At 47.8% G+C, this 25,699-nt stretch overlaps 5 protein-coding genes across 6 annotated transcripts; 4 read left to right on the top strand and 1 right to left on the bottom strand.

Annotated features, from left to right (window-relative positions):
* Window positions 1–4,715: 4,715 nt before the first annotated feature.
* LOC101760983 (basic leucine zipper 23) lies at window positions 4,716–6,404 on the bottom strand. Of its 2 annotated transcripts, XM_004970221.3 has the most exons (3): window positions 6,023–6,404; window positions 5,811–5,904; window positions 4,716–5,657 (listed from the first exon to the last, which is right to left on the bottom strand). In XM_004970221.3, the coding sequence occupies exon 3, from the start codon at window positions 5,566–5,568 to the stop codon at window positions 4,927–4,929; it is 642 nt and encodes a 213-aa protein (XP_004970278.1). In that variant the 5' UTR covers window positions 5,569–5,657; window positions 5,811–5,904; window positions 6,023–6,404; the 3' UTR covers window positions 4,716–4,926. The 2 variants fall into 2 exon arrangements, with proteins under 2 accessions (XP_004970278.1, XP_004970277.1); XM_004970220.3 differs by having other exon boundaries at window positions 4,716–5,904.
* Window positions 6,405–6,744: 340 nt separating this feature from the next.
* Window positions 6,745–9,383, top strand: LOC101760576. The gene is made up of 3 exons (XM_004970219.3): window positions 6,745–7,445; window positions 8,362–8,551; window positions 8,788–9,383. Exons 1-3 carry the CDS (start codon window positions 6,781–6,783, stop codon window positions 9,013–9,015), a joined length of 1,083 nt encoding a protein of 360 aa, XP_004970276.1. The 5' UTR covers window positions 6,745–6,780; the 3' UTR covers window positions 9,016–9,383.
* Window positions 9,384–10,217: 834 nt separating this feature from the next.
* Window positions 10,218–13,584, top strand: LOC101760172 (probable glycerol-3-phosphate dehydrogenase [NAD(+)] 2, cytosolic). The gene is made up of 5 exons (XM_004970218.3): window positions 10,218–11,280; window positions 11,895–12,116; window positions 12,471–12,718; window positions 12,818–12,957; window positions 13,213–13,584. The coding sequence occupies exons 1-5, from the start codon at window positions 10,275–10,277 to the stop codon at window positions 13,352–13,354; spliced, it is 1,758 nt and encodes a 585-aa protein (XP_004970275.1). The 5' UTR covers window positions 10,218–10,274; the 3' UTR covers window positions 13,355–13,584.
* Window positions 13,585–14,152: 568 nt separating this feature from the next.
* Window positions 14,153–16,536, top strand: LOC101759493 (putative glucan endo-1,3-beta-glucosidase GVI). Its single transcript, XM_004970217.2, has 2 exons — window positions 14,153–14,419; window positions 15,307–16,536. Exons 1-2 carry the CDS (start codon window positions 14,362–14,364, stop codon window positions 16,290–16,292), a joined length of 1,044 nt encoding a protein of 347 aa, XP_004970274.1. The 5' UTR covers window positions 14,153–14,361; the 3' UTR covers window positions 16,293–16,536.
* A 5,306-nt stretch (window positions 16,537–21,842) lies between these two features.
* Window positions 21,843–25,293, top strand: LOC101758811. Its single transcript, XM_004970214.3, has 2 exons — window positions 21,843–22,242; window positions 23,862–25,293. The coding sequence occupies exons 1-2, from the start codon at window positions 22,179–22,181 to the stop codon at window positions 24,833–24,835; spliced, it is 1,038 nt and encodes a 345-aa protein (XP_004970271.1). The 5' UTR covers window positions 21,843–22,178; the 3' UTR covers window positions 24,836–25,293.
* Window positions 25,294–25,699: the final 406 nt, after the last annotated feature.

The following is a 25,699-nucleotide window of genomic DNA, read 5'->3' as shown; positions in this document are numbered from 1 at the left end:
AAAGTGACGAGGAGGGTGACGCTAAGCGCCCCACTGTGCGCCTGATCGGGCGCGTGGGAGTGGGAGTGGGAGTGAGAACGGCCGCTGATCTCTCACTCTCATATAGCCCCCGCCCCCGTGGTCTTGCGGCCACTGCGTGTGCAGGTGTGCTAATCCGGAGTGGGCAGCGCGCCGCTCGGCGTATGTGCGCGCAACGGGCCCACGCGCGCGGTTTGTGTGGTGGCGTGCGCGAAGCCGCGAGGCGGCGTGGCGCCCTCCCGCACCGCACGTCCACCAGGGCGCGCCGTTATGGGCTCGGCGTCGGCACGTTTGCTGGGCCAGAAGTGGCCAACCGGGCGGCTGGGGCCTGCCTGCCTCTCTTCTTTCTTTCCATTTTTTTTTTTGGGGGAATGCCTCTCTTCTTCTTCTTCTTCTTCTTGTAACAACTTGGCTTGGTTGGCAAAATCGATCTCACAACTTCGTTAGCCACAGATCAGACTTAAATGATTTGTTTCTCTTGTGTTTCCTTCTGTTTCCGGTCATTGTCAACCGGAAGGTTTTCGTTCGTTTCGCTGCTGACGGTGCCAGAGGCATTGCCGTACGGGCGGCAGTAGGCTGTTTCTTTCGGAGAGTGAGAAGCTGTCTAAAGTTAGGCCACACCACGGCGATGAAGATTCAGACTACCTGTTCGCTTCAGCTTATCTGCTCCATGACGCGTACAGGCTCAACCGTGAAGTTCTATGATTCGTTCAGATACGTCTTCTGCCATCTGCTTTGGTCCCTTCCGATAAGATAAACAAACTGTCTGTTTTGTTGGACTGCATATGCTTACTGAAATGAGTTGCTGATTGGCGCTTGTGGGTTCCGTTGGGCTGCGTTTTGTGGGACAAGCGCTTGTGGGTTGCTGATTGGCGACAACAAACAAGGTTTCGTGAATCCAAGCATACCGAATGATTGAGGAAGATGTAATTACTGATTGGTAAAATAGCACGCCTAAATTCAAGCAGCTTCAGGTTTTCAGTGTTGTTCTGTTTCTCGGCCTGGACGTCCAATGTGCATCCCCATTTGGAATGTCTGCGTTGCGTTTCATCGGGAAAATTTAAGAATCATTGGATGGCATGATTTTTTAACATTTTCATCTGTCACCATATGTCAGACAAGTAGCAATGTTACACTCAAAGAGATGCAAACAAAGCACTTATATTATATCGCATTGTAATCTCATTTGTGAGATGCAAACAAAGCATTATTTATATTGGCATTGTAATCTCTACAAAGGAGGCGACTGCAACTACTCGCCATTGCTAATCAAGAAGGTAGAAGGGTAAACTTACGGAGGAGAATTTTTTCTTTTCGAATCAAATACTCGCCTTGCCAACCTGCTCCAGCCTCCAGGCCTCCAGCCAAGACTGACAGTAATTCGTTGCCTCATACAGCCTACACAGTTTGATCATCGAACAACTGATAAAGGTAGATCCTGAAAGAAAATCTAAACAAAAAATGCTCGATATCTGTAAGTGCACACAGCACAACGCATAGTTGATGCTAAACATTACAGTACATGATTAGACGACGAAAGATACAAACACTTGATGCAGCATGGCATTGGACTAGTGAGAACCATCTGCTTACAACCAACACAAGAATGAAAGCAAGGGATATGCTTCCATCATGCAGAGACAAAAGCAAGCTTACAATGGAATCCAAAATTACATGTTTTAAAGGCTCCATAATATACTGAGTATTAACTGGACCAGTGTTGTGTGATCTCAGTGGGATTAGAAAAAACTAGATCGACGTGTAGTGGCACAGAAATCGCCAGCTCTTTCGGGATGGATGGAATAGAAATGGAATATGAACGTCAGGGGAAAAGCCCGTGTGGCATTGGCACGAGACGAGATGAGATCATCAGATCACCACCCAAACAATCTTCTGAATCTGCTTTGCATGTTCTGAATCTTGAAACCTTCTCTCTTTTGACCCAATGCTTTTTCACCACTTCTTTTACTATGAGCTCAGCTCGGTGGGTTCGATCGAGTAGTTTACGCTGTCACCGCTTTAACCAACGCCTTTCATGTTGGTTCAGATGATTGCATGTGTAGTGGTAGTTCTGAATGTACAGTTTATACATTTGCTGGAGCTCAAATCAGATTATTATTGCACCATGCACTGCCGTGAAATACTGATCAAAGCTGCAGCGACTCAGCAACTTTAGAAATATAGTTTCAAAGCTCCGTTCAAGCACAGAGGGAGCTAAGCATCATCTTTTTTTTTTTTTGAAAAAAGCAGGGAGCTAAGCATCATCACCCAACAAGCTCAAATTAGGAAGGTTCAAACATAAATGGTGAGATCGATCCAAACCTAAGAACAAGCTAAGTGCTGGTAATTTCCAATCAATAGTCATATATACCATATGTCCATATCTCATCAAACCTCCTATCAAATTCCTTCAGTACATTAACTTCAAAAAAAATTCCTTCAGTACCGGCAGGAATTCGAAACTACAACACTCCTGAATATTGTTTTTTGAACTATCAGAATCGCGGCAATTCTTCAGATTGATTGTGACACGCCGCTCGCCCTGGACATGCAACGGGGATTGTAATGGCGAACGGTGTGATCTGAAGGTCATGTGGAGACAGAACCTTTGGCCGCGGGCTCGGCGGTGGCCGGGGCTCAGGCGGCGAGGTCGATGGTCTAGATAGGTTGGGTGGAGGCGGAGCCGCGTGGCGGAGGTGCTGCTGATCTGCCGCAGGGGCTGGAAGAGCGCCGCCCGGCGCAACCACGAGTGGCGGCTGCGTAGGTCAGCAGGTAGGAGGCATGGAGGGGGACTGCGCGGTGGAACGGTGGTGGTGGCGGAGGCCACGGGCCACGGCACAGGCGGGGCTTTGGGGAAGAACCGAAGAAGCTGACGGAGTCGAATGCCGGCGGAGCCATGTTTTCAAAACATCCCCTGGTTTGGATCGCGATCCAAATTAGGTGTTTTGTGCAAAATATTTGTTGGAACATTTTTAAATAGGATCCTAATTTGGATCGCGATCAATAATCACGATCCAAATTAAGGGGCTTTGTGTAAAGATAGAATTTACTATTTTGAATAGGACCCTATTTGTTACAAATTAACCCCTCCGACGAAATCGCCGCGGTTCCGTTCCGCCCTCGACGCCGTCGCCGGCGACTGAGAAATCCGCCGTCGCTTATGGAAGCCCGAGGAGACGGGCAGCGGCGAGGCCTCCGGTAAAGGCACCGTCTCTCTCCCTCCCCGCCTCGTCGACAGCATCCTGTGGTACCTGAGCGCGCTCGAGTCCGCGCGCCTCACCGCCGTCTGCAGGTCTTGGGCCGGCATCGCCTCCCGCCGGCTGGCGGACCTCGCACCGCACTTGTTCGCGTTCCGATCCACGGCCACGCACCGGCGCGGCGAGACCATCGCCGTGCCGCTGGGCGGCGGCGACGCCTCCTCCTCCTCCCGCCACCTCCGCGCGCGCGCGACGCCGGCGCACCGGGCGCTGCGGCGGGTCACCCCCAAGATGGAGTGCGCCGGCGCCACAGTGGGCGGCCGCCTCGTCCTCATAAACACGAGGCGCACCGTCCTTTTCAACCCGGTGATCGGCACCTCCCGGCGGATCAAGAAGTTCCCGGGGGAGCCTCGTCCCGCCAGCCCCACACCGGAGTAACCCCCTCTGCGCCGGCGGCGACTCCTGGAATGAGGTCGGCGTCTGGCGGGCGGATGAGGACGACGAATGGACGGTGCGGCACGTCGGCTACGCCGAGTCCCTGCGCATGGCGGCGCTGGACACCGAGGGCTACGCTACGTGTTCAGGATCGAGTTGCCGACCCGGTCGCGGCGCCGAGCCTGCGTGACAACTGACAAGCACCACACGGCGCTGGCCGGCGCCGTCGAGAAGGGCTACCTGGTCGAGGCAGGGCTGAGGTGCTCTTCGTCCGGCCCCCGTTCACCACCAGAAGAGTTAGAGGGAAGCGTGACTTCGACCCCGAGCTCTTCGGCTCCGACGATGACGATGACGATGACGGTGAAAACGACGACGGCTACTTCTTCGATGACGTGACGACGCTGAGCGGCTTCGACGTCTACAAGCTGGATATGGAGGAGATGCGGGGGGTGGAGGAGGACCGGCTGGCCGGAGACGTGGCGTTGTTCGTGAGCCGGTGGTCGTCGTTCTCGGTGCGGGCGTCGGAGAAGGGGTGCGCGTGAGCGACTGCGTCTACTTCGTGTCCGACCAGGGGGCCGGCAACACCTGGGGTGCCTTCTCGTTGGGGGAGAGGAGGATGCTGTTCGAGCACGGCATGGACGCTGGAAGCTACAAGGAGAGGCTGCGGTTCTATCCCAGTCCAAAAGAACCAGGCCAGGAGGACTTGCATAGTAGGAGGTTAGTAGTTGAGAATTGAGATCATGGGACACGGTACATATGACCGTTGATTGGAAATTACACTTGACTTGTTCTTAGGTTCAGATCGATCAAATAATACCGATTATATTTGAAATTATATTTTGAGCTTGTTTGATGACGATGCTTAGCTCCCTCTCTGCTTCAACGGTGCTTGGAAACTATATTTCTAGTATAGAATTATATTTCGAAGCCATTTACATTTAGAACTAGTTGAAAGACGATGCAGAAATGCTCATTGTCATCTCCTTGCAGCGAGTCAGATACCATTTTAACAGTGCTGCTGCTGTCAGTAAGCCAATAGCTGCATAGACATACCAAGGGCTGACATCAGGAAACATTTTTAGGCCAATATACTGCATTAGCAGTGGAATTCTGCAGAAAACAGAATAGCACTTCTTTCAAACTAGTATCATACAAGTACGGTACACACTTACAAGTACAATTAGAACTTATAACCAGCAGCTTCTTGACAGGGTATATCAACTTCACACGCCTACCCATAGCTACCGATTATTCAAACAGGGTATAAGCTCAAAACTCAGAAGTAGCTCGCAGCTGCATCCATCGAATTAACCACTTCAGGAATATCGAGTTCTCGTGAAACACTGCCACTTTCATCAATCTCAAAATCCAAAATTGTTGGTCCACCAGAGCTGGTCTCTCGGGCTGCTACCTCTGCATTGGTGTTAAAGCAAAGGGGAGGGTCTGTACAAATAACAGAATCAACACTGCTATGCTTTTGGAAAGGGAAGGAGTCGATCTCTGCATCGATCTTGCCTCGGACATCAAACAAGAGGACCCTTAACCTCACCACCTCAGCCTCCAGTGCTGCATGCCCCTGCAATCTCCTCAGCAGCTGCTGGTTGGTGGCACGTAGCTTCTTGACCTCCTCCTCTAAGAAGGCTGCATGCGCTTTCTTCTTCTCCCGGTACTTGCGCACAGCCTCTCTATTTCCCAAAGGTTTCTGAGGCTTCCTCTGCTCTTCGCCAGAGGCTATGACTTGCGTGTGCGTGTGGAGGCATGTGTGGGTATGCATAGCTGCCGCCGGACCCGGTGGATTGCAAGGGTGCGTATGAGTACATGCAGTTGTACTCTTCAGGAAATCGTCAAGTCCATGAGAGATCTCAGGATGTGATAACGGAAGGTGGCTTGGAATTGGAAGGTCTACTCCATTGTCCATTGTGACAAAAAGTGCCAGAAAAATTCTCCCTCTACGGTTAAGTGGCCCGAGTTGAATAGAGGTGCCAAGGCACTCCAACAACTCAAGAACTGGGTAAACATGTTCCAGAAAAGCTCACTGATTTAGGCAGGTCTCATTTAAGTTGAAACAAATTCGAAAGAAATTCGCCTTTTGCAAAAGATATTCAAGTAACCCCTAGATTACTGGTTAGTGATTGAATAGTCAAGAGATCATGTAAGTACCAAATTTCCATGGTGGCCAGGAGCATGAACATATGGAAAACTCTCACCGATAAACAGCACAACCTCACAATACCCCGGACAGGACAAGAACTTCCTGCATAGGTGATCAGCATCCACATCAGATAAACAACATCAATATCTTACAAAGGATTAAACCTGTTGAGGGAACCCAAAAGAATTACTGAAGCTGACGAAGTGCATCAAATTCTGACCTTGATGGTGGAAGGGGTCTGGAACTGAGCGAAGACCTCCCAATACAATACAGGGCTGCTTCTTGCAAGAAGAGGGCTTCCTCCAACGGTCCAACCCTTTTCACTTTCGGGTCCGTCTCATCTCGCCTCTCGACCAATCTTTTATGTTGGTGTTGGCTCGCCTTCTCCTTTCCTTTCCGGAGGAATCTCGGTGGGAGGAGAACCTCAGGAAATAGAGAGGGAAGGAAGCGGCGGAGACTAGGAGAGTGACGTTACCGGATCGGAGGCGGCGGAGAGGATAGGAAAGGAGCGAATCCTAGTTCTCGGCTTCTCGCCATGATTCTCTCCTACGAGAGATTCTCTTCCTATTCACTTCGATCTGCAACATTTGGCCCGGTGCGATTCAGCCAGCACCCGAACAAGTTGACTAAATATCTTCGACAAATCTTAACCACACCTATGTGACAGGAACTTTGTAATATCCATATAATTTTATTCCTTTTATTCTCATCTCAAGTTTAACTGTTTTCTTATCTATCAGATTTGATTTCCCGATGATGAATAAGACATGCACACACACGCAGTCTCGGAAACGAAACGTGTCGATACTTCCTTGGCGCCACCAACGACAGATACACCATTTTGATGTGGGCCAAATTAAATGGGCCTCATGCTCAGCTCAGGCCTGCTCGATCGCTCTGCCCAGCCAGGCAGACCCATCTCTCTCCCATTGAAACCGTGGAAGAGCAATAGCCCACTCAAACCAGCGGAACCCGAAAATGCTCGCCCTTCGCAAAACCCTCCTCCACGGCCGCCTCCCTGCGCCGCCGGCCGCCGCCGGGACCGCCCCATCTCGGATCTCCTCCATCCTCCGCCTCCTCTCCTCCTCCTCCTCTACCGGGGGCAGCGGAGGCGGGGACGAATGGGGCGCCTCCTCCTTCCCCAGCGGGGGCGGGGGTGGGGACGAGTGGGGCTCCACCTGGTCCACCGGCCTCACCAAGGACCACTTCGACGGGTCCTCGCCCTCCGTCGGCCGCCCGGTCCCGTCCCCGTCCGCGCCCGTCTCCCGTGAGCTGGCGACCGTCCGCGCCATGGACGAGGAGGACAAAATGATCCGGGACCTGGAGCGCGACAACCGCGAGTCCAAGGCGTACGTGGATTCCTGGGGCGACCGGATGCGAGAGACCTGCGCGCTCCTGAAGCAGGTGCGGGAGCCGGGCGCCCGGGGCTCGTACCTCAAGGACTCGGAGAAGCAGGAGATGTACCGGCTGCACAAGGAGGACCCCTCGACGTACACCGTGGAGCGGCTCGCCAAGGACTTCCGCGTCATGCGGCAGCGCGTGCACGCCATCCTGTGGCTCAAGGAGATGGAAGAGGAGGAGGAGCGGAAGAGGGGCGAGCCACTCGACGACTCCATTGAGATCCTGCTAGACAGCTGCCCAGAGTATGTCAAAGTGTCGTTTGCTCCGTTTTAATGATAATATGCATAGATCAGTTTGTCATAGTTTAGGCATGTTAAACTTCAGGAACAACTGAAACTTCAAATAAGCTAGAAACATACAGATACTGTTGTGTGTATTAGGTAAGTGCGTCAATTTGTTAGAAATGCCAAGTGAAAGACTCTGAGTTGTTGCTCCAAGCAATTTTTCGCTGGATAGAATTTTCTAGTGCTCCGAGGCACAACCACTCTTGCAAGGTGTAGGTTAGAACCTAGACCTACATGATCGGGAAACAGAAACCTAAAACCTTTGCCTGTTTCTAAATGGATGTTGTAGTTTGGAGTTCCATGCGTTGACTGTGATTAGATATATTATGAGTTATCTGACAATTTCTTGTTCAGGGTAATAGGATGCACTTGATTAGACATTTGACATAAGAAAAACTTGACGAATTCAATGTCGTCATACTAATTTTTGAAAACATCTCCATGCATCATTTCTGATTGGATCAAGGGCTAAACTGGTACGGCCTAATTGTCTTGCGGAATTCTTGGCAGATGTACTGATTTTCAGCAGCATTTCATTTTTCATGTGATATACATGTATGCTTGGTCTTTATAGACATTGACATCTCTGGTACAAATTTTTCCTATATTTCTCTCATGGAAAGTAAGGTTCAATATATCAATCTGGAAGATAAAATCTGTATTTTTAAACAGTAGTTGTTTGAAATTATTAATATTGTTCTGAGGATAACTGCATGCAATTGATTTGTCCTGCATTTTCTTTGTAATATTTCTTTAAAAATGATCAACAACTAGCAACATCTTCAATAGCTATGTCCTGCACCTTTCATTATAATATTTTTTTTCTGGGTGGTCAACAATCTGCGTATTGAGCCTCTTGAGTTTTCTCTTGCAGGTTCTTCAATTCCCATGACAGGGAATTTCATGTTGCAACCCTTCCATATAAACCTGATTTCAAAGTGATGCCTGAGGGCTGGGATGGCACAACACGAGATCCTGATGAGGTTCTGTATGAAATTTCAATGAAGGAAGATCAGATGTTGCATGAAGAATTCGTTCAACGCTTGGAGTTCAACAAGAAGAAGGTAAGGACTTTCATTGATCATCATCTAGGACCTGCCTTACATTTCCATATAGCAATCTGATGACTTAAGTGCATATGCGTGGTTAACTTTATACTCCTAAAAAAAATCTTTTTTTGTCCATGTCATGGCTTCAAAAAATTTCAGCTGAAACTATATCACTATGTTGTTAATTACATGTACTATATTCTGCTTAAATATAAGTGGTAAACTGAGACCAATGATATATTGGACTGCAGGTGGCCGGGGAGGTTAAGTGCCACAAGTACAGCAGACGCAGACCAGATGATGGATGGAGCTACATGGTCGAGAAGCTTGGGCCACACGGAAAGCGTGGTACAGGAGGGGGCTGGAAGTTCATGAGCTTACCAGATGGTTCTAGCCGCCCACTAAATGATATGGAGAAGATGTATGTGAAGAGGGAGACCCCAAAACGGCGAAGGAGGATAATTGCACCATACAAGTGATGGGGATAACTGTTTGTTTCAAAGCAATTTTTTCTCAACTGTCTTTTGGTGTTCTCCAGGGTGGCTGAAGCTTAAACTGTGAGGTAGATCGGAACCGCCAGTATGGGTCCTGTGTTTTCGCAGCACAGTAGGTGGTTTGATGTATTGTCTTTTGTAACAAAGATTCATTTCCCACATTTAGGCAGCTGAATAATCCATCTTTCATAGTGTTGGCGTGCCTCCATTGTCATACATTGCCAAACAACTCATTTCCTAGGCGCATTGTTCAGTATCCTGAATTGCGAGGCGACACATTTTGTAGTCATTATGTCATCCTACCTTTTGCATCTTGGCACTTGTCATATGAGGAGACTTGAAATTCTTTTTCATGTTTCATGTGCCCTCAATGCCTCAGCTTGGGGTAAAATGGTATGTTGTGTTGTTTCAGCTTTCAAGCGCATTTTCTCAACTGGAAACCGACTTTGTGATTCAGTTGGCATAACTGTTGACTAACTTTGTATTCAGTTCACGCCAAAAGAAAAACTTTGTATTCAGTTAGCATAATTGCTAACCAACTTTATGACTCAGTTAGCGTAAGTGTTAACCAACTCTGGGTATTTTATGACTAGCGTAAGTGTTAAACAATTCCTCCGGGGAGTAGTTGCAGTTCATCTCGTGTACTCTTTCAATATCAACTATCCTTGGAACCTGGTGGTAGTAGCTCTCAGCAAATTTGTCCTGGCAAGCACTGTTGGTGAATAAGCAATCTGCTGCCCTAGCACGGTTACTTTCGAATCATGTCCCGCATATGATGATAAGATATATGGGATCAACTATGGCTGTACCGCATTTTGAATGCGGTTCAGGGGCCCTGGCCATATTGCCCCTCAATTCCTATCGTTACCTTTCCAGGCTGCAGTTGGGTGTGAAGAGGGCTGCTTGATTTCGTGCAAGTTTCACCTCTGTAGGAGCCATTGTTTACACACCGCACTTTAAGCATGTTCATTGGTGTTTGATTTTCTTTTTTTAGCGAGGAATGGGTAGGTTTTGGATTTGCGGCCATGGCAAATCTTTTTTCCGCGAACCGGGTCTTCTCCACCCGCCCACCAGCCCCACCTACCTGCCACCTCCCCCACAAAAAAAAAAAAAAAAAACCCTGCCACCTCGCCCCCCGTACCGCGCCGTAAACGCAAATCACACCACCGCCTCGCTTTCACCCCGGCAGGGGGCTCACTGTTCCGCCTCGTGCGCACTGCGCGGGCGCTAATCTGCCGGTGCCGATGCGCCGTGTGCCCGCGCACCAACCCAACTGGCAACCGCTCCAGAGGCGACCGGGCCGGCAGCCAGCCCCGCCTCCTTCCTCCTCGGTCTCTCCGGCCGGCGCTTTGTTTCTGCCACCTCGCCGCGGTTCGGCGGCCAAACCCACCCGAATCCGCGTCGATCCGGAGCTGGTTCTCCGAAAGGAAAGCCGCCCGTTTCCTTCCCTCTCTCCCCCGGTTAGTTATAGCTTGCGTCGCGAAATCCAGCCCCGCCCGTCTCTCCTCCCGAACGAGTCAAGCCGGGCTGCCGGGTGCTGTAGCTTGCGCACCTGCGCTTCCCCTTGTCGCTTGCAGCGAGACGCGAGGGTCGTGGCGGCGGAGGCAATGGGCGGAGCGGAGGGGCCGGGCCACCCGAACGGCCACGCGAACGGGGCCGTGGCGGAGGAGAAGCTGGACGAGCTGCGGCGGCAGCTGGGGAAGGCGGACGGGGACCCGCTCCGGATCGCCGGCGTCGGGGCGGGCGCCTGGGGCAGCGTCTTCTGCGCGCTGCTGCAGGACGCGTACGGCCACCTCCGCGACAAGGCGCAGGTCCGCATCTGGCGCCGCCCCGGACGCGCCGTCGACCGCGCCACCGCGGGGCACCTCTTCGACGTCATCAACGCGCGGGAGGACGTCCTGCGCCGCCTGATCCGCCGCTGCGCCTACCTCAAGTACGTCGAGGCGCGCCTCGGGGACCGCACGCTCTACGCCGATGAGATACTCAGGGATGGCTTCTGCCTCAACATGATCGACACGCCGCTCTGCCCGCTCAAGGTCGTCACCAACCTGCAGGAGGCCGTCTGGGACGCCGACATTGTCGTCAACGGACTGCCCTCCACCGACACCAGGGAGGTGTTCGGGGAGATTGGGAGGTACTGGAAGGAGAGGATTACTGCCCCCATCATCATCTCCCTCGCCAAGGGGATAGAGGCCTCCCTGGATCCGCTGCCACGGATCATTACTCCCACGCAGATGATTAGCAATGCAAGTGAGATTCCTCTTCCTGTTATCTACCTAACCATTCAATCGTGCTATTTCTTTGTTGAATTCAACCTGCGCTCTGTTTTTATTTGCGACTCTTCTCGGTTATATCGAACCTGGAGCTCTGACCTTTGAGGTTCTTCCTTCAGTCTGGTACCGGCAATATGTATTTGCAGTTGTCGTCTTTCGCTTCTAATTTCACTACAACTATTTCAGTTATGCTGTTGAAGACAGATCACATCTGCAGAGTGCTGTGGAATAATCTACAAACAGTTATATTCATTGTATGGCTAGACTTTGCATCAAATTTTTGATAAGTGTATTTGACAATTTGAGAAAGATAGTTGATAAAACCAATTGTTTGCCCTGCATGTAGGTCCAGTTATGTATTCTATTGCTTAGCAATCCTTTAAGCCATCCGACAGTACTTCACCAGGCTCTGCCTGAAACATATTCCAGTTTCCTATTTCTGCATACAAAACAATCTATAGCTTTATCTGGCAGATTTTATTTAGATCAAATTAGATATATATGTGATTTTTGCTTTCTTTTAATATCCAAGCATTTTTGCCTTTTCTCTCTTTGACTATGTATGATTTATTGAACATTGGTTTAATGCAGCTGGGGTTCCTCTGGAGAACATTCTATATCTTGGTGGCCCAAATATCGCTTCTGAAATTTACAACAAAGAATATGCAAATGCCCGTATTTGTGGAGCTGACAAATGGAGAAAACCTCTTGCGAAGTTTTTGAGGCAGCCCCATTTTATCGTGTGGGATAATAGTGACCTCATCACTCATGAGGTCATGGGAGGCTTGAAAAATGTATATGCTATTGGTGCTGGTAATTTCTATTTGCTTGTCTCGCTGGTTTTCTTATGTTCTGTTTCCACTTAAGCATATGGTTTTGTGTTCACATGCACCCTTATGTCAGAATTCAGAAATTTGGAACTGCCATCCAACTTGAATTAATCTTCTCGATATCAGCACCTTTCCTTCTTCAATATAATGATATGCAACTCTCCTGTGTGTTCGTGAATCAAAAATTCAGCACCTCGACCTCTTTTAGCACCTTCTCATGCTCTGCTAACTCGATGTATTAATGTCAAGAAGTGATGAGAAATTCATGCTTCAGGGAACTTTTTTTTTTCCTGTTCAGCCTAATGTTCAATTAATTTTCTGTTCTGTTATCTTGCAGGTATGGTAGCAGCACTAACCAATGAGAGTGCAACGAGCAAATCTGTTTACTTTGCACTTTGCACGTCTGAGATGATCTACATCACACACCTTCTGGAAGAAGAACCTGAAAAACTTGCTGGACCGTTATTAGCGGACACCTATGTCACATTGTTGAAAGGTCGTAATGCATGGTATGGGCAGAAGTTAGCTAAAGGGGAATTGACATTAGAAATGGGTGACAGCATTAAAGGCAAAGGGACCATTCAGGTATGCTCTTGTATTTTAATTGCCATCTAAAATTCCAATAACTGGGAATATGCCGAGATGGTTCATGTGATGAATTGTCATCATGTTATTTCATTTCAGGGTGTCTCTGCGGTCGACGCATTTTATGAGCTTCTTAGTCAGGATAGCTTGAGTGTGATGCATCCAGAGGCCAACAGATCTGTTGCACCAGTTGAGATGTGCCCAATTTTAAAAGCGCTACATAGAATTTTGATCAAGAGGTTAGAACACTTATTCTCTTGATATAATTCAACAAAAGCCTTTTTTGAACAGTTGTAGGCCTGAGGCCACTTACTCTGCACCAATTACTTTTTTACTGAATGACCTGTGTTGGTAACCTCTATTGCTAACCCATACATATATGATATTTTGATGGCATTGCTGGCCCTGTTGCCATGCTATTCTACTTTATCTTTTATAAAACTTTGAGAAGACTTCAGTGAATTCAACTGATTGACCTGTTCATATATGCACAGGGACCGTCCTGCTGATTCGATTCTTCAGGCTATAAGAGATGAGACGATGTATGATCCACGTGAAAGAATTGAGATGGCACAAGGTCACTCACTTTACCGACCATCTCTTCTTGGTCAACCAAAAGGAGATGTAAAAGCCTAGAATTATCTTCCCCACTTTGTCTTATCCATTAGAATTTAGACGGCCATCTACTAAGATCTAAGGCACCATGTGCTTCTTATGCACGATGTTTCTGTTGTTTTAATATTAGTGAAATCTGAGAGGATATTTATTGAATGTGTTAAGTACTCAGCTTGATGTGTTTCAACCCTCCACTGTGTATATAACATGTTTGGTGATTCAATGGCAGTAACATGTTTGGGGAAGATGCATTTCACTTCTGTTTGGTCCAAGATCTCTCTAAAAGATGCTTGCTCTGGACTGCAGAAGAAATGTTGCGGGTGATGATTTATTGATATGTACTCCAATGCTTGTAGATCCAATACCCTAAACATGTACTCCAAATCGGCCCAGCTGTTTTAATCAAGCTGCACGTACATCCTGAGACAGCATAACCCAAATAAGGCACTATGATTCCTAACCCGGCAAATCTAAATCTACATGTACTAATATTTCCCCCCCGAAACCTAGCCTGAATGGTAAGATTGGTTCCCCGAAACCTAGCCTGAATGGTAAGATTGGTTCCAGCAGAATCGCATCCCAAATCATTGCCCATAATAATGGAGTAAGTTTTCCGTCGAAGCAAGCTCTAATAAGCAACCGATCCTGCTGAATCTGGAGGCAGACCACACGAACGGAAAGTCTACGCGGTAGCCCAAGCACTTTCCCGCCAGCGGACGTGCGGTTTCCATCACTGCCATCAACTGATGATCAACCGCAGCGCGACTCCCGTGAGGCCGTGACCGCGTAGACGTTGAGGGCTTGAGGCCGTGCTGCTCGGTGCCCCTGCGACATGGACCCGCGCGGGCCTCTAGGGGTCGTGGCTGATCGGTGGTTGCCGGGTCTCGCAGATCGAGCGCCCCCCCTGAGCCCTGGCCCTTATATATTGAGCTCCATGAGGATCAGAATGAAGCAAAGAGATTTGCAGACGAGCTCGTGCCGCTGCGACTGCGAGCCTCAACCCTCAAGGGCGTAGCCGTCTAGTCGAGATGATGAGTGCCCTGTGGATCGCCGCCTGCAGCTTGCTGCTCCTGTCGTCGTCCTCAGGTGAGCTAATCTCTTTACCGGTCGATCGCTTGATTGCTGCTAGATTACGGTGGTTTTCTTACATGGGCGTGTGAGGTTGGCTTTTATTTGGTCCCTGATTACTGGTCTGTTTACGAGTTTATCTTTGTTTACTTGTTATACGATGTTGATTGGTATGTATAGCTGTTTTCAATTTTTCATTGCATGCCGCCTTCGAGATCGTTAGTCCGTTAATAACCCTTCACAGAAACCTAAGAACAGGGCGATGGTTGTTACATTACATAGGCTAAATCTTTTCATAGATGATAGACCTAGGGTATGTCAGGTGTTCTTATAGTTTGCTTTATGTTTCCCTTTGAACGGGAGGAACAGGGGTTCTGCCGATGCATTGAAGATTACTGTTTTGCTTTATCTAAGCCTTTTTGTTTCACGGGAGCTGTGGCAAAGCTCCTATCCTTTTTGCCTTCCGGTTTCTCTGGCTCTGCCGTTATATTTTCCTCCCTACTATTTCTGTTCTGCGTATCTGTCAGAAACCAAAGTTATAGGCATGTTCACTTCAGCTTATTCAGCCGGCTTATCAGCCACCGAACAGTATTTTCCTCTCACAACAAATCAGCCATTGGAATTGGAATCGGAGGTGGGGTTGCTATCTCTCTGTTTCGTCTTCACGTTAATGCATACAAGTTAGGCGGGATTGGTTTCTGTACATGGTTTCTTGATGCAGAGATTTTCCCTGTCAGTCTGCAGAGATTTTCTGTCCTGTTTCATCTGTGATGATAGTGAAGCATCATCGAAGTATAGACCCTCTTGAAGAGGCGACCTAATGTTAGGTCGTAATGTCGTATACGACAGTACACGCATTAAAGTGGTGATAGTTACTTTAGCATCGGCGTGGTCTCTACTTGCAGGAGTTGAAGGCATCGGCGTGAACTATGGCATGATCGCCAACAACCTCCCGTCCCCGGACAAGGTGATCGCGCTGTACAGGTCCAGGAACATCACCGACGTGCGCCTCTTCCACCCGAACACCACCGTCCTCGCCGCGCTCCAGGGCTCGGGCCTCGGCGTCGTCCTCGGCACGCTGAACGAGGACCTCGCCCGCCTCGCCTCCGACGCCTCGTTCGCGGCGTCCTGGGTCCAGTCCTACGTGCAGCCCTTCGCCGGCGCCGTCCGCTTCCGCTACGTCGCCGCCGGCAACGAGGTGATCCCGGGCGACCTCGCCGCGTACGTCCTCCCCGCTATGCGGAACCTCGAGTCCGCGCTCCACGCCGCGGGGATCGCCGGCGTGCCCGTCACGACGGCCGTGTCGACGTCCGTGCTGGGTTCCTCGTACCCGCCGTCGCAGGGCGCCTTCTCGGAGGCGGCGCTGCCGACAGTGGGGCCGATCGCGTCGTTCCTGGCGTCCCGGTCCACGCCGCTGCTCGTGAACGTGTACCCCTACTTCGCCTACGCGGCCGACCCCTCGTCGGTGCAGCTCGACTACGCGCTCCTGGAGCCGGCCTCCGCGGCGGCCGTGACGGACGGCGGCGTGGCGTACACCAACATGTTCGACGCCATCGTGGACGCGGTGCACGCGGCGCTGGATAGGGTGGCCGGCGCGCAGGGGCAGGAGGGCGTGGAGGTGGTGGTGTCGGAGACCGGGTGGCCGTCGGGCGGCGGCGGGGCCGGCGCCAGCGTGGGGAACGCGGCGGCGTACGTGAACAACGTGGTGCGGCACGTCGGGAGCGGGCGCGGCACGCCGCGGCGGCCCGGGAAGGCCCTGGAGGCGTTCATCTTCGCCATGTTCAACGAGAACGAGAAGCCCGAGGGCGTGGAGCAGCACTTCGGGCTGTTCCAGCCGGACATGACGGAGGTGTACCACGTCGACTTCACGGCGGCGGGGTCGTCGTCCTAGGCGATTACATAGGCCAAGGATTGGTGGCTTTATTTTGCATGAGTTATTAGTAGTAGAGGTTAGTCGCAGTTAGTACCAGTAGTATATGATTTTATATTGGCGATCTTACAAAAAATTTTATGTTCCATGCATGTGAAACTACTGGTTGCACAAACTTTGGTTTCGCTTTAGATAACACCATACACAATGTACGTTACACAAACTTGTTCCCTTTCACCCGAATGAGATGCTGAAACGCTGCGGATGAGCTTTGGTTGGTATGGGCCTTTGCATTAAACGGGCTGGGCCTAGTATGGGCCACGGGCTGCATACTTGTTCTCACACATTTCCTTCCAGCCCACCAAGCGCTCTCAGTTTTGCACGGTTCCACCCGTACTTACCTCTGCGTGCGTTCGAGCGTGCACAGGCTTTGCACGGCTGTGGAGGCGATCCATCAAACCCCTGCGTGACAGCGTGAAGCTTCACCGTTGCTCGTGTCAGCTCATCCTTACAACTGATGAGAGAACAACCGTATTGCCCATCAGTTCTTCCTACTGGACGGTGGACGCCCTTCTGAGTTCTGACGTCTGATGAATTAACCCACGAGTACAACTCAGCGCCTATGGCCATCTTCGGTACGATCAGGCCGCGAATGGGCGGCGGACAGCCGAACGAAGCTTGCCGGGAGCTCTGCCCACTGCCCGCCGGCTGCCACCAAAGGCTGCCGCGCCGCTCGTTTCGAGGCAAGTACCAAGTGCAGTCGACATCCCCGGCTTTATCGGGACCCGGGAGGCGTGCTCGCGAGCATCAACCGCGGGGTCGGGGACTACGGACCCGGGGCCTCGCGAGTCGCGAGCATCAACGGCCGGCTTTATCGGGATTCTAGCTCAAGTTTTATAATTAGTTCTAAGGGGGCTGAATTAGAAGGATTAGTTAAACTTTAGCTCTATCATATAGGATATTCGATGCTAATTAGAAGGATTAAATATGAGCTAATTACAAAACTAATAGCAGAATCCCTAGGCTAAATCACGAGACGAATCTATTGAGCCTAATTAATCCATCATTAGCGAATGGTTACTGTAGCATCACATTGTCAAATTATGAACTAATTAGGTTTAATAGATTCGTCTCGCGATTTAGCCTAGGGGTTGTGTAATTAGTTTTGTAATTAGTCTAGATTTAATACTCCTAATTCGTGTCCAAACATTCGATGTGATGGGGACTAAAATTTAGTCCCCTCCTCCCAAACACCTCCTAGTATTTAGCATCCGAATATTTGATGTGGCACTACTAAAATTTAGCACCTAGTATCAAACATACTCTTCGCTAGCGGATGATTTAGGACATGTTTGGTTGAGAAGTAGTTTGCCATGCATTCTCAAGGTCAGTAACGTTAGTTGTTAACTAGAGAGCACACATGACCATATGCAGGGTTGCGCATGAGTAATTGACGGTGTTTGGATACCCCTTGCTAAACTTTAGCAGCTAAAATTTAACAACTTTTAGCTGCTAAACTGCCAAACACCCTTGCTAAAAATTGCTAAAGTTGAGTTGCTAAAGTTTAGCACTTTAGCAAGTTTTTGGTTGCTAAAACTTGCTAAAAGGTGGGGTGGACACCCTTTGCCCCTCATTATTGCTTGTCTGGTTAGCATTCATTAAGAGCAAACAGGTCTTTATCCACCTCATTAAATGTTGTTTAGCAAAGGTATCCAAACAGCCTTGACTAAATTTTAGCAACTAAAATTTAGCAACTTTTAGCTGTTAAAGTTTAGCAAAGGTATCCAAACACCCCGAAATAGTTAGGAAAAGAAGTTCAGTCCAAGATATATCCGTGTAGATCAAGCGAATAAGATTGTTGCACGACTAACTAGTATGAAAACTATGACCGATTAAGATTAGGCGTGTCAATCTTAGTCTTAGATATATCTATCGAAATATTTGTTGTCATTAACTTTTGGTCACACCATTCGTCTTATTTAAAAGATTATGCAAGTGTGATGTACTTTATCATCAAACATATTTTAATAATGATTTATATTTTCATATATTTTTAAATAAGACGAGAAACGTTTTCGATATGAACGGAGTATTACGCAAAGCACAGCTGGGCTCGTGCTCCGGGATTTCATCTCTCCTATCTGTTCGTGCCACATCAATTCCCAAAATGGTACAGAAACCGCACGCGTACGGGTGAGCGTGCAACTTGCAAGCGTGTGGAAGTGCCTGAACACGGCCCCCTTTTTGGCTCTTCGTCACATCCGTATCTCACTGCTCCAGTGCAGGCCTATAGGCTATGAATGAGTACGGGTCTACAGCATCCAGTTTCATGCCATTGTCAACTCGCCTTTTATGCCAGACCAGGTATGGTGTTTCAACGAACTTTTTTCGAGGAGTTTCGTAGTCATTAAATTTTGTATAATTTTACTGACTTCTCAAGATTATTTATGAGAAGAGTTTCATCAGATGTGAAAGAAGTTCCATCTCCGTAACACTCTACTAGTGTAGTTATCTAATTCTCAATCTTGATAACTGTATAATGAAACTGTACACTGAGACTGATCTAACCTAATGGGTGGCAAGGCAAGCAAAGCAGTTTGGAACGTGAGAGTTTCACGTTGATGTTTACATGTGTAAAATGCTGGCTAGCTCCACATTTCAAAATCGAACCGTGCCTTTTGTGTAGCTCGTTTTGTTTTTCTTGAAATGGTCCATCGATGATACTGCTGCACTAAATCTCTTTGTATTGCATAGAACTGACCAAATCTCGAGTCAGACTGAGCTTGGGTCGGGTTGGCAAAAAAAACTCGGTTTTTTTAGGCTCAAAATCTCCATCCAAACCCGCCCATTAACTCTATCGGGCTAATAAAATCCAACCTAATTAGCGCTGGATCGTCCATTATTTTCTAGTGTAAATTTAATTCATTTTATTATACGGGTTGGGCTCGAGCCCGTCCATTTTTTTTGCGTGAAAACCAGCGCCACACCCGGTCCTAAATGAGTGTCGGGCCATGCTTAGCCCGTCTGGCTCATGTTGAGCCGTCGGGCTGGGTCAAGCCAGACCTATTTCGCTCACGTCGCAGTTTGTTGTGATTGTGAACAACCGAGATAAATCACAATTTTCTTTAGCTCTACGATGTGCAGTTCTCAACAAGTCAGCAAACCTGTTGCTGATAACCCTCGAGGGGGAGCGGGGGCCCAGCTTATGATGGAGAGCAATGTGGACATGTTCGCTTCAGCTTATTTAGCCGGCTTATCAACCACCAAACAGTGTTTTCCTCTCATAACAAATCAGCCATTTCAACTTTTCAGCTGGCTTATATGCTGGAGCGAGCAGACCGTACGACACGTACAGGGAGTCGAGGACCCACGTTGTTTATTGTCTATCGGTAGCCTACTTGCCCATAGCAATTGTACATTTGTGGTACCTCATACTGACATACGGCCGTGAGTGAAAGAAACAGCTCGGCTGGTCCAGCGAGGAAAAAGAGCCAGGAAAGCTAGACACATGGCCCAACCTACGGCTTTGATGTCTGTCGCATCACATCTAGTCTTGTCAGAACAAAACTAGAGGAAAAAGAAAGCAAGCACAAAGAAAATAAAGATTTTTCTATTTTCTAGATGAATCTCGAATTAAGTTCTACTATGTCCGTCCCAAATTACACGCTACCTATATATTATTTTATGTTTACATACCTAAAAAAATTAAAACTACATACTCCCTCTATTCTCTCTATAATGATATTTCACCTTGATACAATAACAAGAAAAACAAACCTGCTTATCATCTGATAAATGCAAACCAACCTTTTCTCATTAGCCCTCCAATGTTTGCCTCAACGACTCCTCGTTATCTATGCAATTTATTGCTGCGGCCCCACATCAATGGCAAATAGGACTATCATTTGTGAAAATTTGATTTTTGAAAATATCTCTATCAAAAGAGAATGGGGGAGTATAATTTAAAACGGAGAGAGTATTACTAAACGTTGTCTAACTTTACTTTTGATGAACTTACCTAACATTTTTTTTGCAATAAACCTCGTCTAACATAGACCTTTGGATGAAATTACCTAACTTGTGTACAATTTTTAGGGTTTAGAAAAATATTTTGGTTTTTAAAAGCTATAAGGCTTTTGAATGACACAAATCTTGTAGTTTTAAGAACCCTATCATTGCTAAAATGGAAGTCTTTTGATTTCTTTTTATCTCCATTCAAAAGCTATTTTAAAATCATGGTCTTAACACTATATTTTTTTTATACCCTGACATCCAATAATCATTTGCCAACATAGGACTAATATCTCTAAATAAGTTAGTTAAGCACCATAGCTGCTTGCCTTCGTATGACATTGTTATCCTCCTCCGTCTGTCTCACACTCTCACTGCTATCTAGCATTGTCAATGTCGTCCTTGGACCTTGGCCTTCTTCATCCTCCTCCTCCATTCACAATTGCTAGTATGGTTGGTTATATGTTTTGCTGCTATCTGCCTCTCCTTAGTAACAGTTATTGGTGTTCTTATTTTCTATCAAAAATCTTGCCAGTATATATGATTCCAATATTTTTAATTACTTTTATAATGTTAGACTCATGCCATCAATTTTATAAAATTGCTCCACGTACCAATCCTAATGCCTCACGGAGTGAAATAACTTGAAATAAAGCAAATAGCAACTTTGTTTGACATCCTTCGCTCATATTGCATTACACGAATGGAATGTTTATTCAGGCAGCTACTAACAGAGTTAAGAATGGGGTAAACGGAAGCTTCATTTTCAAAAAGCGGTGGTAAAATCGTAAAGTGGAAGAAATATGAGGGTAAAATTACAAGGGGTTCAAAATAGGGGCAAGAACACACTCCCAATGTTTTATTTTCTCAAAAAACCTAGAAGATACCAAATCATAGTTTTTATGTTTAAGCAAAGGTTCAATGTTTGATATAAGAGGACAAGCTTTATTTTAGCTGTATGCTTTTTCAGTCAATAAATCTAGATTGTCGGACCTAATTGATGTCTCTACATCTTCTCCAACTGCACATCTTTTTCGCTCTTTTTTTCCGTCCAACTACCTTATCTTCGACGATATGGAAAGCATTATATCCACTTGTATTGTCTTCTATTGTTACTATTATCTTTATTTTTTTATTATCTTCTTCAATCATCACCTGTCACTAGCATCCTATTGTTTGTATCGTCCCTGCCACCTCGCGTCCTTCTTTTTCACACCCTGTCCTGTCCTCATGATACCCCGTATTAACGCCTCCCCTCTCATCTAGGACTGAGATTTAGAATGTGTAAAAAAAGGTGGTAGAAAAATATAGCGAAAATAGCAAACAACCACGATTGCCATATGCAACTTCCACAGGAAAAAAAAACTGTGGATTTTCAGCGGGTCAAAAACAACAGGCGAAGGTCAGAAAAGCCCAAACCCACAAACGGATATCCCAGCGGCAGAGAGCTCTCGTCGGCGGTAGACACCTGTCCCCGCAGAAACGTGCGAACGCATGATAAAAATCCCTGCTTTTTTCAGCCTTTTTTAATCCCCTCCTTCCGCTCCTCGGCGCCGGCCGCGGGCGAAACCAACGACGCCACCCAAACCGGCAAACCACCGCCTCCTCTCCTCGCCCCTCCCCTCCCCGCCCGCCCCCGCCTCCCTCCCGCGGGCCGCGCTCGCGTCCCTTTCGCCGGTCGCCGACACGTTCCCGCTCCCACTTCCCGCCGCTTCAGCCGCCGACTCAACCGCGCCTTTCGGGTCGTTCCGCGGGTTCCGTTCGCGCGCGCTGCGGTTCCGGGACTTCCGGCCCCGGCCGCTTTGCTGTGGAGCGAGTCCTGTTGCGGGGTGCGGGCGCCGTTCCCGCGCGTTCAGAGGTGGGGGTTGAGGGAGGAGAGGTCCCCGGCGACCGTCCATGGCGGAGAGGCGGCCGATCTACAGGGAGCCCGGCAAGCCCCGGCGGCCCCCGCGCTCTCACGGTGCGTTCCTCGATCGCTCTCCGTCCTGTTTATTTGTATCCACGCATCGCGCCGTTCCTCGGCTTTTGATTTCTGTAGTGGGTTCCTGCGTTGGAATTTCACGGTAATTTAAACTGCGTCCGGGATTCCGAAATAGGTAGCGAATCCCTCTCTTTTCTTGATCTGTGTGTCCCTGGCAATGCTGGCACCCGGCAGCACCTCGTGTAAATTTGGCTCTCGTGTCAGTACGTGATGCCGTTTCTGGTGATGGGTGCGCCTAGGTACATTCTCTATTTCTCAAGGAGGATGCAGCTCTGCTACGAAAATGACGTGCCAGGGTAAGAATCGTTTTTCAGGGAACTCACATTGAATTGACAGAGGTAGTTGGAGGAATTGCACGGAGTCATTTATGCGCGCCACCTCTACCTCCTTCGATTCAGAAAAAACTAACCTGTGGTTGTTTATTGGTCTGTGGATTTGGTGTCTTTCTGAAGCCCAGGTAGTAATTTTGATCAGCTAGTTGATGAGCTTATTTTATATCCTTAATCATCCCCATTTTATAACGCGTACTCTTAAGGTGAAGCTATTCCATTTTTTTTCTCAAACTACGCAGGAGAGCTGCGTGTCATTTCATTAAGGTAGAAAAAGAGAGCACACGATTCTGGTTAGACCTCGAGTACAAAAAACAACCCACACACACCACTCTTAAAGAAAAAACCGATGCGATGCGCCACAGCTACATCAGAATTGCAAGAATGTTGACATGATAACGCAATTTGCTAAATTGGTACACTATTTGGTAGAAATATTATATGGCGTTAGTCATTTTGGTGAGCATTTTATCTTGACAGTTATCGTCATTTGTGTGCTGACCTACACAGCTGCCAGAGCTTGAATAGGAAACAAATTTGTAAGGATGGTCTCATCTTTAGAAAGTCCCCTCTTTGTCTTCAGGAGCTTGCTAGTATCCTAAATTTCCATCATACATCTGAAAACAAACTATTCTTTTCTCGCCTGACATTAAAATCTCTGGATGATCCTTTTGTGATTTGTGAGCACAGTTTTGGGAAGCTGAGATCATGTTTACATGTTAGTTGCTGCTTAGAAAACACATTCCATGCTAAAAATAATGGGAGCCTGCTTTTCAAGCTAAATCAACTGGTGAAAAATTCTCCACTTATTTTGGTCTCTCTGACTGACTAAGCTGAACATGCACTCTGTTTTTCATGCAACGTCTAATCCCTACTTTGGAGATGTCTTACAGTTTAGAAGTACTATATATTTGTTTTGGGATCTAGTTCTATTATTTTGTATCTTGATTTTTTTTCATGTCAGCAATATTTTTCCAGTAACGAAATGAAGTACCCCTAGACTTTTCTGTTAGCATAAATTACTGCCAGCCCTTTTGCTGACCGCCGACTTGTTTTGTTCTGTTATCTGTTGCTGCCCTGTTCCCATTGTAGTGTTTCTTCTGATTAGTATTCCCATTGTAGTGTTTCTTCTGATTAGTATTCTGATGTAGTGTTTCTTCTGATTAGTATTCTTATAGCAAGCCTAGTATCAGGGTGCTGTAACTCTAGGAACGAGCTGAGTTTTTTCCCCTCTGCATAAATTAAGCATGCTTTATGTGTGATTTTCAGGTGGGGGAAATTTCTCAGTTCCACTGTGGGAGAAGAAATTTTGCACTGATGCTTGCGCCATCCCCTGGGGTAAACTGTGCGAGACAAAGAGATTGATGTCTCTGTACACAAATGTTGTGGATTGGGAGGACTCAGCTGCATTAGAAGCCTTCAATGATGCAAAGGCGCGCTTCTGTGCTGTATATCATGGTCAACATTGTGATATCCCTTTGCCTGACCCAGACATGTTTATCGATATAGTTAACCCAGATGAATATGTTGATCCTGAATTGGTGGCTGATCTGGAGAAGTCGCGCCGTTGTGCTCCCAGAAAAGATAATGGTATTCCTGATGTCTGGGACTCCTTTATTTTCTCAGACAAGCCAGTTCCAGTTACAGGATGGGGTGACACCGAGACAAGCAATACTGCTGGTCAGCAGCTCTCTGTAAACTGGGACAGTCATTTGGAACAGCCCATCGAAGCAAATTGTAAGCAGACCTCTGGAAATTGGGACTGTTACGTTGAGCAGCCCGCTCAAACAATTGTTCAGCAAAGCTCAGGCAATTGGGACGTGTTTGAGGAACAGCAAGGTCAAACAAGCAGGTGGAGGGAGGAGACCAATCCCTGCATCGCCAACTGGAACATGAGAGATGGCTACCAGGATACATGGAAACATGATTCCGGCTGGGGTTCCGCAGCCACTCATACTGATCCATGGGACAACCATCAAGACAGCTATGATGTGCCTGACAGCCAGGGCGTGTCATATGGACACTGGACTCACTGGCGAAGGCGAAACAATGAGTCAGGCAGAAGGAACATCAAGAATAGAGAGAGAGGAGGCCCCATCAGCGCAAAGCCAATGAAATCAAAGTACCAGGCAGATGAGCACAGTGGTACAAATAATGGCTGGAGGCACTGCCGAGTAAGAAATGAGATGCATTATTACTCCTATGAGCAGGCTGGTTATGCCAAGCAGTCGCTAGCTATGTGATTAAGAAGCTATTGGGGTTTGCAGCATTGAGAGAAGATGCCAAGGTACCCCGTACCCCTCTGCTGGCACTTCTCCTGGAGGTGTCATTTATTTTACACCAGGAATAGTAATGGTGGACATCTTCGGATAAGGTAGAGTAGAGCTTGCAGGTCATCCTGTAGGTTATGTTCCCTCCTTGAAGCTGCTGTAGATAGTACTGACTACCAGCCTAGTGACAGTTTTGTTGAGCCATTGGCGCCCGTCTCGTGTGTGCGTGTGTATATACGTGTCGAGCTCCGTAGCTTTTGTTTACTGGCTGTACTGCCGCTTCAGTGTTGCAGTAGTGAAAAATGAGGATGATGCCTATTTAATTTATATCTTCCGAGTTGTGAACAAATGTCTTGACTGATTTGTAAGCCAGGATGTTCTGTTCGTAGTGGCAGGAATAAAGGCTTGATAACCTGTCTTGTTCAGCTATCTACATGGCCTGCTGGCTACTTTGATTTCCCTTTCTATTCTCATTTACCCATTTCCTGTGCTCTGTTGTGCGTTGTAAAAAGAAACGGACATGTTCTGGGTCAGAGCAACCGTTGCAGCTTGTAATTCAACTGAGAAGGTGTCTAGTCCTGCGTGATAGCAAATGATTCAGGCATTGTAATGTTGGGTGGATGAGGAAACATGTAGGCATCTGCAATGCTTGCTTTTGATGCCAGTTGCCTAGTTTGCCGCGCCGCTTGAGCTGCGCGCTGTAAGACACAAGAGTTGTGCGTACGTCTAAAAAGCTGGATGCGACCAAAAGTTGTTCTGAAACTTCTCCTGAACCTACCTGATAAGCCTCAACAACAAAGCAGAGTAACCTGTCTGAGTCCGACCAGCTGTTTGCTA

The sequence above is a fragment of the Setaria italica genome, chromosome V, assembly GCF_000263155.2.
Source record: "Setaria italica strain Yugu1 chromosome V, Setaria_italica_v2.0, whole genome shotgun sequence".
NCBI classification, from domain to species: Eukaryota; Viridiplantae; Streptophyta; class Magnoliopsida; order Poales; family Poaceae; genus Setaria; species Setaria italica.
Note: the sequence above shows the minus strand (reverse complement) of the source record. Positions and strands in the feature narration are given on the sequence as shown.